Here is a 12979-nt window from a genome sequence, read left to right on the forward strand (position 1 = left end):
GACAAACTTACCTGCACGGTATTGTCATCCTCATCTTTCCAAGCGGACATATCAATGACACTTTCAACATTGTAGTAGCGATTTCACAGTCTGCATCCTCATTCAGTTTTTCCTTAACTGTTTGATAAGAAACAGAAACCATCTGAGCATGTCGACAAGAAATAAAAGAATTGAATGAAAGTCACACTCACTTAACGCTCTCGTATAGTCTGCGGGTTTGATGCCTTTCGCCTTCATTCGACGCAGTAACTCTTGAGAGGTTAATTTCCGAACTAGATACGCCGCAAGAACATAGCCACGTGTGAAATCAGGACACCATTGCACCGATACGCTGTTTGAGACTGTCGGTGATAGTTTCACATTGCTGGTAACATTCACAGGCCGTGGGGGCCGTTTTGGCTCCACATTTGGTCGATTTGTTGGAATAGGATTCTAAGGGCGAATGAAACGTTCTGTATTCCATAGGCAACACTGAATTCCGTCGATCAACTTACCGGTAAGGGACACAGCTTATTATTAACTTTAACTATAATACTCGGCGGGAAGCAATCATCCTGTTCGCACGATGTCTCCAACAGGCAGAATCTCAACTGAACCTGAATTGTATGCTCAATTTTCGATCCATTGCGTATATCGCGATTGCTAGCAATGTCCGTCGCCTGCTGCGGTGTCAATGTGAAATGATGTACGGACTCTTGTACTCTTTGTGTATTTGTAGGTACTAATGATTTGGGTTGTATTAATGTGGCTAAAATGTCATAGAAAGCTAACTTTTTCAGTCTGACATCGGGATGTATTGGAAAATTAGGTTGTATTCCCCCGGGAAATGGTATAACCATCTGATTGGGGACGAGAGGTGTGGTGGGTTGAACCGGCAATTGCAACTGCGGTTGATACATTCTCTTTGGATCAGGTGCACCAAAATCAGACGGTGAATTGCGATCTTCGCTTGAACTGAAACATGTCAACCAGATGATTTCAAAGTGTATTCCAAATGATAAGCTTTCATTTGCTTTCTTACCACGATTTATAGATTTCTCGAATTTTCGGGGCTACTTCGTGAAAATTCCGTTCTAGCAGTTCAATAACGCGCATCTGTAACTCACTTTTGCGAGCTTGACTAAACGCATTCAGTTGTGTGAGTATTCGCTGAAGATTAAAAACACGAAAACACATTACCATGTTCTGGAAAGATTAAATAGTGAAAATGTTATTAGAGATAAATCATTCGGCATTTTACACGTTAGAATTTTATCGAATTTTTCTTAGAGATATGTTTATAGCTCGTTGTCGAGGTGACTTCAAATTGTGTCAGATTGCCAGCTGCATAAAACGATAACGAGTGAGTGTCACATTATCAGGGAGAATACCTTAGTATGTAGTGCGCGCTATTTTCGCAGCAATCCGCAGGTAATTTGTGTACAGATAAACAGGAGAGTCAAGGGGAAAAGGGTTATTCTAGAATGCCAGTGAGTTGAAGGTTTGCATTTGAGGAAAACAATTATATCCAAGCCCTCGCAACTGATTTACAATGGGAACGGCGCCATCATGAAACGATTCCCTTAAATTACCTGGTGAGACAGGAAAGCATGCGACACCACCAAGTCCAGAAGGCGACGGGCTACAAATCATGCAAAACGGCTTTACTAACAATTCAAAAGGATACACAGTATTGTCAAACGAGAAGACGAGAGAGAGATGAGTGCGAGGCAATCTGAAAGGGGTCACCCGGAGGAGCAAAGGAAATGTTTCAAACAACTGTGTGAAAGACGTAACATAAATCGATTGTAGTAAAGTGAGATAGAGGGCCAAATGCATCGCAAGTATCCCACTCGTACCATCTGAACAAATAAACAGAAGTCACGACACCCAAGGATACTGCGGAAGCCAATCGACACCACAATACCTTCGACCCGAAGTCACCGTCAATGAAATATGGAAAATATAGGCCAGGATCAGTGACAAAAGGCTGGCTAGCTTCGAATAAGACCAACATTCTATTCATACAAACTTTTGAAGTAGGTTTGATGTTGGACCCAGAGAATTTGACGAGGAAGTCGGGAGCAATCATAAACCAGAAAGAAAGCCATCAAAGTGATGCATATGCGGCCTTCACGAAGCTGAAATGGTATAATCCACAGTCTTTTATGGCTCGCCAGTAATAGTAAGGACGATGACAAAAGAAGATAAACTCCTCGATTTACTGCTTGTTAGCATTATAACATTAGGCGAAGCAGCATTGGTTGTAGTAGTGGATCTGAATTGGCATTCTTGCATGGGAAGTTCATGTACAGGAGAAATTGATCGAGAGGACATAGATGCGCCTAAGGATGAGTTTTTGTAATTTGACATTGCAAACACCACGAGCCCCTAAAGATTCTCAAGAAGGATAAACTCATTCCGCCAGAGGTAGAGGAACTATCAATTTGGGCAATACCTTGGTGGGGTGGGCTAAGTCTCAGCGACGGATCCGAAGAGCCCTGTTTTAATGCTACAAACTCCTAATACCATGACTGTTGTCAAGCCAGATCTTCAGAGGCAGCCAGTAGCAATCACGAACGAAAGCAGCTCTCCCGCTCTGCAGCTAGAGATCTCTCTGAGGTCCTGAAAGAATTGTTTAGTGTCCGAAGCGTGACTTTAGCTAGAGCTGGGCCACCTCCCTCTCTGACGCAGTTTCGTCAATGCGAATTGTAGGCTATGCCGAGTGGCGCATGGTCCTTATAGGCCAGTAACCCGTGCAGACCGCCGTAATATTCTAAGCATTTATACGCGGGTGGCACAAAAGCTCTTTCGATAGGCAGGTGAAATGCTCCTTGACTTGGCACAATGGATGAGCCTTCGCCATCTGATGTCCGCGGGTGATTAGTGCGAGTAGATTCCATCCTTAGCAGTCGGCAGCGGGACACAGATTGTGTTCACCGATAAACTGCCAAGAGCAGAACTTCGCCTGGCTAATCCGTCAATCTGCTCATTCCACTCTATGTTGTGTTCCTATAACCAAGAACCCAGAAGAAAGTGACTGAGGGTGCCGGACTGTTCAGTGCCTTTCTGCCCTGCTCCGCCATTCTGGAAAGTGAGTGTAAGACCTTAATGGCCGCTTGAAGTCGATCGAAATGGCTATGTTACGAATGGGGCTCATAAATCTCAACCATTGTGAGGCCGCACACGATCTTCAGAGCCAGTCAGTCCTAGAGCTCGATGTGGACGTGGCGATTATTAGCGAACCATACAGAGGCAAAGGTAACGCGGTATGGGCCATCGACAAAAGTGGAAAGTGCGCAATTTGGACGATACCCGTTCGAAGAGATAACCGCGTCACCTGGTAATGGGTTCATAAGAACTAAAATTAACGATATTCATGCCTATAGTTGCTACGCTCCGCCAAATGCAGCTTGGAATATGAGCGAATGTTACATAAACTGTTATATGCAAGTGTGAGATCCCCTATTGTCATCGCGGGAGACATCAACGCATGATCTACCGAATGGGGAAGCAAGGTTTCTAACAAGAACCCTCATATTGTTGGAAGTTTTTTCTTCGCTGGACATTGTTCTTGCTAACATCGGACGTACCTCATTTATGCTAAAACTGCATCCCTCAGAGGGATACAGTGGTTCACAATCTTGACCAGCGTTAGTGTCACCATGTTACCAGGGTTCCTGTGTAGTCAATGGCTGCATGAGAGGTTTGTTTGATGACATGCGGGTGTTCATTGCTAAGGTGTCGGCTAAGGCGGCCGTTGTCTTTAATGATACGCATCTAGATTGCTTCTGTCTTGAGAGTCTTACTAATGAGTGGTGTGCGTGTGTTGCTACCTGCACTGGCCCTCCGCGTATTAAATGGTGATGATTTTGTGGGAAAATGATGATCTCAGTTTTGCGATTACCAACCATTACGAATGTCGAAGAATCGTTAAACCAAGTTAAAAACACGATTCACAAAGTGCCCTTTACAATCCTCGGGGTTACCAAGTCAGGATTTGAAATGATATCCAAACGAAGGTCCGTAAAAAGCCCTTCTTTACCATAAATTTCTCGAAGGTAAAACGTTGGCCAACTGGTAAATTTACAATGCCGCCGGGAAGCAAATAAAGCGATCGCTGCTATTCGAGCGGTCGAGTAGAAAGATCTTTACGATAAACTGGATACTTGGAATGATGAGAGAGATCTGTATCGACTTGTCAGAAGCCGACACCAACGAATGCTTCTATTGCGTTAATGACATGAACGATACGATGGATAGATGACGAAAAAATTTCGAGATTTCAACTGAAGAATTTGTTTATCTTCCACTTTCACAAGTACTGCCGATGTTTGGAGCAATTCTACCTGAAGTCGAGGAAGCAATATAACGAATGAAATCGGGGAAAACACCGGGACCTGACGACATCGCCTCTGAGCTTTGGAAAGCGAAGACTTGAAATCGAACACTGTGTCTCAGTGGGATCTTCAATCGGGCTATTCAGGAAAGTAGAATATCCTCTAGCAAAAAAGTACCCAACGTTTCAGTTTCGGTTGTTATCCCATGTCATGAAGATTTGTGAACGCATTCTGGACAACCAGATTTGCGACATTGTGTAAATAACCGTGATTCAAGCCGGGTTTGTCAAAAACTGCGAGAAACACTGGGAGAAGCATTTTTGGATCTAAAGAAGGCGTTTGACCTTGTGCTGTAGGAACTCATTTGGTATGCTCAGTGACAACACCTATTGACGGAAAACCCAGTGCACTCGATCAAATTGCTCTACCATGATCCGTGAAGTGTGATCAACGAATGTCTCAAATTCAAAGAATTTATCGCACTGTCACCTTCTATGGTCTTTAGTATTGGCTGACTATAAAAGACAATGAACGGTGTCTTGCGGTAATGGCGACAAAGATGTTGCGTTGGACTAGTGGTGGAACACGTCTTGATCTGGTGGTACCCATCGCGGAAAAATTGCGGAAGGCGTCTTTGATGATATATGGAGTTACGCTATTCGTGCTAACGAAAACTCATTTGCCAGAATTGGCCTGAACATCGAAGTCGATGGGAACCGATCATAAGGCCGGACGAAAAAACGGTGACTGGATATGCTGGGCGCTGATTTAAAAGCCTCGCGACTGCATCCAGATCAGACCTTTGACAAAATAAAATGTTGCGAGAAATCACACGAGCTGACCTCGCTTGTAAACGGGGCAAAGAGTACAGAAAAAGATCAAATTACGTTTCGCAATTGGTTCCAATTGCAATTGGAACATCAATGAATTCCTTAAACCCAAAGCCTTGTGCTGGGTCAGCAGCATGACTCGCTACGACTCCGTCTGATATGGGACAATTGCGGTGGGCCTCGCATTGCATGGAAGATAAACTGTGATAACGGGAACTTGACCCATTAAACAACCCAACCCCCAAACAAACAGAACCTTAACACGGACCAGCCTTGGGGTCAGAAACAGACTCCACTATTGAATGCGATGAAGACTGACCAGAAAGAAGGAAACTTCATTGTTAATGAAAGACTACGATCCAGGGCCATCAATACTATCTATATTGAAGGAGGCTCATGTGGCGCAACTGAAATTTGAGCCCTCAGCATCGAAATATGGCACCTCATGGCAGACATTCATTGATTTCTTATTAACTGGCATTGGCCGCCATAGTTGCCCCTTGGAAGACTTTTTAGAGAACTTTTGTGTCGCCAGTAGTTGTGGTCTTCTGCTAAAGAGATTTCAAAACGGAAACACTATACGCTTATCGCCACCCGCCACCGGTAACCGCAATACCCGGGCAAGCCTCCGAAACACATTCAAGTGAGATAAGCGAAACTGTTATCATTTCATTCCTAACGGAAGCAAACTTGACGCAGTTCCCACTTCACACGCATCAAAAAAACTGCCCATAAAGAAGACCCTTCGCGGTAGTCCCGTAAACATAAACGTTATCAAGAAATTTTTCGCAAACTCCATTCATGCAAAGGTCATGCATTTTTGCACTCGAGAGTAGCTTATCTTCCCCGACTCCAAGAAGTTATTTCCAGAGCGCCCGCTTTTCTGCCTCTGTCAATCCACAAGATTACAATTATCCAACGGACGCGGTGCCCCGGCGTAAACCCCATTTTCCCGTAGCTTTACTCCGTCTTCGTGAAACACCTACCTGTCATCCTAATCATAGTAGCCTGGCCGACTAGGTCAGCGTCTTTCAATGATATTTACCTCCTAAACGATCCAGTAGAGCTTTCATTTTGCATGAAAATTACACCCAACAAATTCTAGAACGTATTTCACTTAAAAGTTAAAGAAGAAATTCTGAAGAAATACGAAAATTCCGGGCGAAATAAACAACGACACACGGAGGCAGAACACACGCACGATGGATTCAAACAAACATGGCGCGGGACAACAGAACACGAACGAGAGACGAAAGCGGCGAATGGTGAACACTCAAATGGCATTTACGGTGAAATGGGAAATTTTGGTTGAGTGATAGGGAAAATAAGGGGAAATTTATTTTGCCGGTTACAGTGCCGGGCGGGAAACGTTGGATGTAACGGGAATGCGTCGAACGGCTCAGTTCAGATGGTTTGTGGCGCTCGTACGAAGGATTTCTCACTTTAAATTTAGTGAAAATTATGTGGGAAATACATTTCCTAAGCTGATTGGGAGAAGTGTTAAAAGAATTCAGAAAAATTTAGCACTTGAATGGACCGCGGGGTAGAGCATTTACTTATTCAGCAGAGAACTCCAATTACATGTTGACTCACTCACCAAGAGGAAAATCCTTCTTTTCTTCTTCTTTTTCAGCCCTTTTCCCCATTTGTCAAAGGGTGATATTGGCCTCAGGGCTGAACATGGATTAGTCCAATCGATAGGACCCCTGTTGAACTAACACCAAAAACTACTACCAAGCCCTATCCTCACCTCCACGTAGTGATCGCTGGGATTTATTTCTTAATGAAAAACTGCAGACGCGGAAGGATAAACGTGATCCTTCCGCAACTAAAAACGGAGCTTTTCCTCCAGATTGGGGCTGGACACTTTCTACAAGGCAGTGCAACGAGCCCTCGAAGCATGCACAAGGTATGATGAATGTCAGAATATACAGGATGCGGCAGCATAACTTCCTTTTTTAAAATGCGCACCACTCAGTTGATGTCATAGCGGAGCGCTAGTGGTCTCGTTCAAGAGGGGACTACTGTAAAGTTTTGTCCCGACACGGTTCAGTTGCCATCATGCGTTGGAATAGTGAGGAGCGTGCCTTTGCCGTTGAGGTTTACTTTTCAAGCGGATGTTCGGTTATTGCAACACAGCGTGCATTTCGGAATCGCTTTAATTTAGCCCCGTTGGCTGCCATCCCAGACCGCAAATCAATTATTACATGGGTCACTACATTCAGACAAACTGCAAGTGCGGCAAAAGGAAGAACTGAAGTCCCTCGGCCCGTTAGATCACCTGAGAACATTGAAGCAGTGAGAGCGTCAATGTTGCGATCGCCACGGCGTCCTGCGCGCAAACACGCATCTGCCCTTGGACTATCCGATCGTTCTGTGAGAAGAATTCTTCGTGATGATCTTCATTTTCATCCCTATAAGATGGCGATAGTGCAGGAACTTTCAGAACGTGAATTCAATTCTCGGATGAACGCGTGTGAGCTTCTTCTTGATGTCGTTCCCGAGGGTGCTATTGTTTTTTTTAGCGATGAAGCACATTTTCATTTGTGTGGGTCGGTTAACAAACAAAACATGCGCTACTGGGCTGACACCAACCCTCGAGAATTGCATCAAAAGCTATGCTTCCACACCCTGTATATGGCGGCCAATATAAACTCGGATCAATATCTCGCTGGCATAGTGTTCCGAGCTCGAATAACAAAACCACCTCCAATCCACTCTGACAATCAGGTACGAGTAAACAATGAAACCATCCATAACATCGAAAAGGGAGAAACGAATGCCGCAATAATCGCAGCTTACAGAGGTCCTGGAGGTGAACCACCACAAAGAGGAAAAATCTGATTTCAGACCTTATGGGCATATTGGAATGATGGATTGAACACTTTGATGAAATGCTCAACAACCAGAACATCGGTGATTTGGAGGTCCAGCCAACTGAAGACGACAGACAAATACTGCCGAGCATAGAAGAAACAGTCCTTCCAGTTCATCAACTTAAAAATCATAAGTCGCCAGAAGCTGATGAAATCAAAAGCCGCAGTGGTTAAATATGGAGGTGACCAACTACAGTAATTCATCAAGGCCTAGGACAGCGAATTGATACTGATGACTGACAACGAAGCATTATCTGTCATATACATAAAAAGATTAATATCAAGCAGTGCACCAATTAAAGATGTATCACGTTGCTGAGTGCCACATATAAGATATCTACTATCGTGCTAGGCCGGGCAGCCCTATACGCCCATAAAATCATCATCATCACTTCAGTCAAAGGCAACTTAGCAACAGATCAAATTTTTTCTACATGGCAAGCGATGGAAAAACTATTGAAATATGGCTATCAGTTGCACCATCTTTTCATCGATTTCAAGTCCGCCGTATATAAGAGAATTCGGTATACCAACCAAATTGATAGGCTGACCCTATCCAATGTCTGAGGTCAGATAAGAGCAGGCGGATCACCCCTCAAAACCATTCACCATCAACCACGGTGTAAGACAAAGGGATCTCCTATCATGCACTCTTTCCAGCCTGGTCCTAGAGAAAGTGATACGCGATGCTAAGTAAATTGCAAGTGGCACCAACTTCTTCAAGCCCACCCAACTACTGCCCTTTGATGACGATATTGGCATTATGGGAAGAGCAACCTGAGATGTACAAACTATCTTAATCCAAATCGAGCAGGAGGGGATCGCCGCGAAATCTCGAACTGCACATTAATGAAGGCAAGACGAAGCACATGATGACAACATCAGTACCAAAAACCAAAGAGGCAACGGCACCAAATAGCGCTGGTTAAATGAGAACAATAAAAATAGAAGACTGCAACTTTGAGACCGTTGATAATTTCTTCTATCTTGGGTTCAAAAAACCAATAATAGCTACGACGATGAAATCTATACACAGGAGGGACACGGAACCTTGCACCTTTCGGGTAGGCAAGTGATGTTCGTGCTTTTCTTGTATCTATTTCTCCATCTTATCCCAGCAGAAAACGGATACATCCGAAAGATTGACCTTGGATACATTTACTTATTTCCTCCTCACTTCCTAGGAAGCCAAACATGGATCTATTGCCGAGAATATTGCACATGTTTGCTTCTACCAAGCTTCCCTTAGAGAAATTTAGAGGCATCATTCGCTCATTGATTTCATTAAAATCCATTACCATTAATCCGAAATAAATCTTCAAGGAAGCTTCTCACTGCCACCAGTCAGATTTGAACCGCAACTTTCCGCACGATAGCCTTGTGTTCCAACTACTCAGCTATCCGGACAAGGAGATATGCTTTACGCCGATATCCTTCGGAAAGTCAAAACCGATCCGGAATTGACAGACCTGGATGGGAGGGTGATTCGTATTAACCGTACGTAAAGGGGATCTGATGCTGGAGCTAAACAAATCCTCCGAGAAAACAATGGATAGATTTCGCGGTCAGGTGGAGAAGGTGCTAGGTGAGCAAGCAGACGTGAAAGCTCGAAAGGAATAGATAGTAATCGAATACAAAGACCTAGACGAGGTCACATTACGAGAGGATATCTGTGTTGCGCTAAAGGAGCAATTCAACCCTAGCGGAATAAAAGAAAGTGCGATCAAAAGTATGAAGAAGGCATATGGAGGTACACAAACAGCCATTATTAACTTGTCGATTGAATCAGTGATTAATCGAATTACCGCGGACAAGGTGAAAATTGGTTGGTTCATGTGCCGATTTAGGGAGCAAGTATCTTTTCAGCTGCCTCGATTTCAGTCACTTTGCAGCAGCAAGTACTAGTGACCACGATAGGTCCAGGCAGGTGGAGGAAGTGTGGAGAAGAGGGCCACTTTATCAAAGACTGCACGGCAGATCCACGATGTATGTTGTGCAAAGGGAAAAAGCGAATGGACGACCGGCACGTTGCAAGTGGCGGCAGATGGCCGGCATATAATAGGGAGCTGAATCGTAGTGTTAAATGAGGTTGATACAAATCAACCTCAACCCCGCTTGCAGTGGACGATGTTTCTCCATGAGTAACCGCATAGTGTGCTCTGCCTTAGTACTTCGACATTGCTTGACATAAACAGTCTAGTTAGCGATTATTTAAACAATGTTGCGAGTGCAGTTGTCAAGAATGCTTTCAATAATCTCCACGTTACGTGATAACGATCAAATGGGACTAATTTAGCATTCTGCCGGACTGCCTTTCCTTTTCATTCTTTCTTGTCTTCTATCCTCCCCAATAATGCAACTGAAGAATTTACTAAGGCCGAGTGCTAGGTCCCAGCTCTACGCTTTCCACAACTCAGCCGCGATGTCATCAAGTGCTACGTTTTCTCCAATTTCATTCGTTTGTCTCTTTAATTTCCGTAGCACTAACAGGTGGTATTGCTCTAAATGCAAAGTAGCGGGGCGCTCGGATATATAACAATATTTTTTTGCTGGGCGAGCAAGCATTTTAAGAAAATGTGAATGGAAGAATGAATGGCAGCGTGTTGTTTGGTAGCCCTGAGCCAATATAGAGAGAGCATCCTACAAATTCCTTAAAAAGCTCCGAGGAATACGGCACTGATGAAGAGAACTACTATAGGTATGTATGTACTCCTAATACATATTAACTCAAATTGGTCGCTAATACAGAAGCTGCTTCATCTGAAATTGAATGTCACCGTAGAAATGAAGGAATGCTTCGATATTTGAAAACTGTAAGTTATGCCATCTAAGATTTCTGTCGACCGATACGAGGACAAACGTGTTAGTAGGCTGGCCCGGCTAAGTAGTGAAAACTGCTACAGCTGAACAACAGTAGACCAATAAAAACGAGAATAGCTCTGGGGTTGAATATCAACACACATATAAGCGGAACGATCACGATAAAGACAGAGCTTCTCACTACTCAATAAGCAGACATTTGCCGTCATTTAAAGTGACGCACGTACCAGCAGAAGTGATTGCGACTTCGCAATATCCTCCTTGCGCCCAAATTTAAATCCCGGCCGAGGTCACGGGTGTTTTTGATTGTTTGAAGGTGGTAGAATGGATCTAACGACGGTCTGAGTACTGAAGTCACAGTTCGCCAGTGCTAGCAAACGTATGTACCAAGCCGAATCTCAAATATGAATCCTGCAGACTCAGGTAACCTGGCCAAATCGATCTACTTTTAAATGCTAATCTTATCTGTAAATCATGCTTGAGGGAATACAGAAAAGCACGAAAAAATATTCGGTTAGATTATTTTTGATCGAACCAAGGCTATAAACCCTAAAATGATCAGAGGTTTCCATCTAGCTTACTAACTTAACTTACTTCAAAAGTTCTGACAATTGGACCATGTTTTCTGGAAGAGCATGGACGAGTGAAAAGACATGTGAACAATTATTCTGGCATATCTCACGGAGCGACAGCGAGGGCATCCTTTCCTTGCGATACTATATTTTTGTACTCTAGAAAGCCTAGTGGTAGCAGACGTAAATCCGGTATTGAAATGTTGATGATTTATTTGTTCCGCTCGTCATGATTGTAACATTGTTGGTTCGCCTCTAAAACACAATCATATGAATGATCATTCAATTTAGTATACCACGGACTCTGAAATTGTAACAAAAAAAAACTCTTCCACAAATATAACAATTGCTTTGCCCCAGGAACAAGTTGTTTAGATTCCCGGAAAATATACCCGCTACCATTATTAGACCTAGGCGATTCTGTCAACTTGTTTAAGGGTAGAGTTTTGGAGGTCCGTCTGAACATCGAACTTTACGTTCCCAAACATAGAAAGGCCCACTCCCTTCCAACAAAGAAAAGATAGATACCTTTTCCCTTTAGGTCTAAACGTTTCCATAACCAACAGGGAGAGCTTTCAATGACAATGGGACACTCAGTCGAACTTTTGTTGTAGGAGGGCCTAGCATCGTAATAAAACCCTGCAGGATTCAGGAAAAAATCGAGGCAACGTCCACTTCAGAACAGCTCTTCAGACGAGCAGCTGAGAAGCCAATAAACGAGTTATCACCATCATCCATTTGAGCTTTCATCATCAGATTCAATTTCGAATCAAGGGAAGAGACAATTATACTGTGTGGCAGCAGCACCCTACGTTCGGATCTTCAGGGTCAAACGCCAATTGAACGCGGTTCACCTTCCAGTGGCAATATTGCTCGGTTGCGGGCTAAACAGCACTGCCACCATTGGAACTATGTCATAACTAACAATTCTGCGTCGAAAGATCTTCTGAACTACCCGCCAAATCAGCTTTCGCCCATTACGCTGCTGCCTGAAATCGAGTCTGCTCCCGGACAAAACAAGTCGAAGACGGTTCACGATGCCGTCCGTTCGTTTCTTGTGGATTAGCCACTTTTAACCCGTCGAGTCTCAGAAAGATAACGCAGAGCTTCAGAGTCTGAGGACAAACTCTAAATACAAGTTCAAGGAGTTTCCTATCTTCGGCTCAAAGTCCTACTCACTATGCAAAGACCTCAGAAAAGGAACCTAGGCCACTTATTCCGGCCGATTTTCGCAAAAAAAAAAGTATTCCACATAGTACACAATCTTGCGCATCCAGACATTAAGACGACGAACTGGTTACTCGTCGGAAAATGCTTCTGGGCCTCCATGAACAAGAACGTAAACTTTTGGGTCAGACAGTGCATCCCGTGCCAGAAGTGTAAGTAGACGTATTCCCTCGGTCGACCAAGGGCTTCTATATCATCCTCCTCGACATCATTGGCCCTTTGCGAGACTCGCACGGATACAAGTACTGCCTCACTATCTTCGACAGGTTTAGGCGGTGGCCTGAAGCAATACCTCTGACTAACATTACGGCGCAATAATGTGTCGAGAATGGATC

The 12979-nt window shown here is 43.9% G+C and overlaps 1 protein-coding gene across 5 annotated transcripts in view; it reads right to left on the reverse strand.

Annotated features, from left to right (window-relative positions):
• The window catches only part of LOC119659285 (E3 SUMO-protein ligase PIAS3), an 89366-nt gene that overhangs the window by 72742 nt on the left and 3645 nt on the right, over positions 1-12979 (reverse strand). For 4 of the 5 annotated variants that reach the window (XR_005250335.1, XM_038067295.1, XM_038067297.1 and 1 more), the window contains exons 2-5: positions 1022-1185; positions 495-954; positions 192-432; positions 12-117 (exon numbers count right to left, since the gene is read on the reverse strand). Coding sequence is in view for 4 of the 5 variants with exons in the window: in XM_038067295.1 (XP_037923223.1) it covers positions 12-117; positions 192-432; positions 495-954; positions 1022-1185 (971 nt within the window). In the remaining variant the exon portion in view is untranslated. Of the gene's footprint in view, positions 1-11; positions 118-191; positions 433-494; positions 955-1021; positions 1186-6194; positions 6434-12979 lie in introns of those variants that run through there. The other variant, XM_038067296.1, reaches the window with a different exon arrangement.

This window comes from Hermetia illucens, chromosome 6, assembly GCF_905115235.1.
Source record: "Hermetia illucens chromosome 6, iHerIll2.2.curated.20191125, whole genome shotgun sequence".
Lineage (NCBI taxonomy): Eukaryota > Metazoa > Arthropoda > Insecta > Diptera > Stratiomyidae > Hermetia > Hermetia illucens.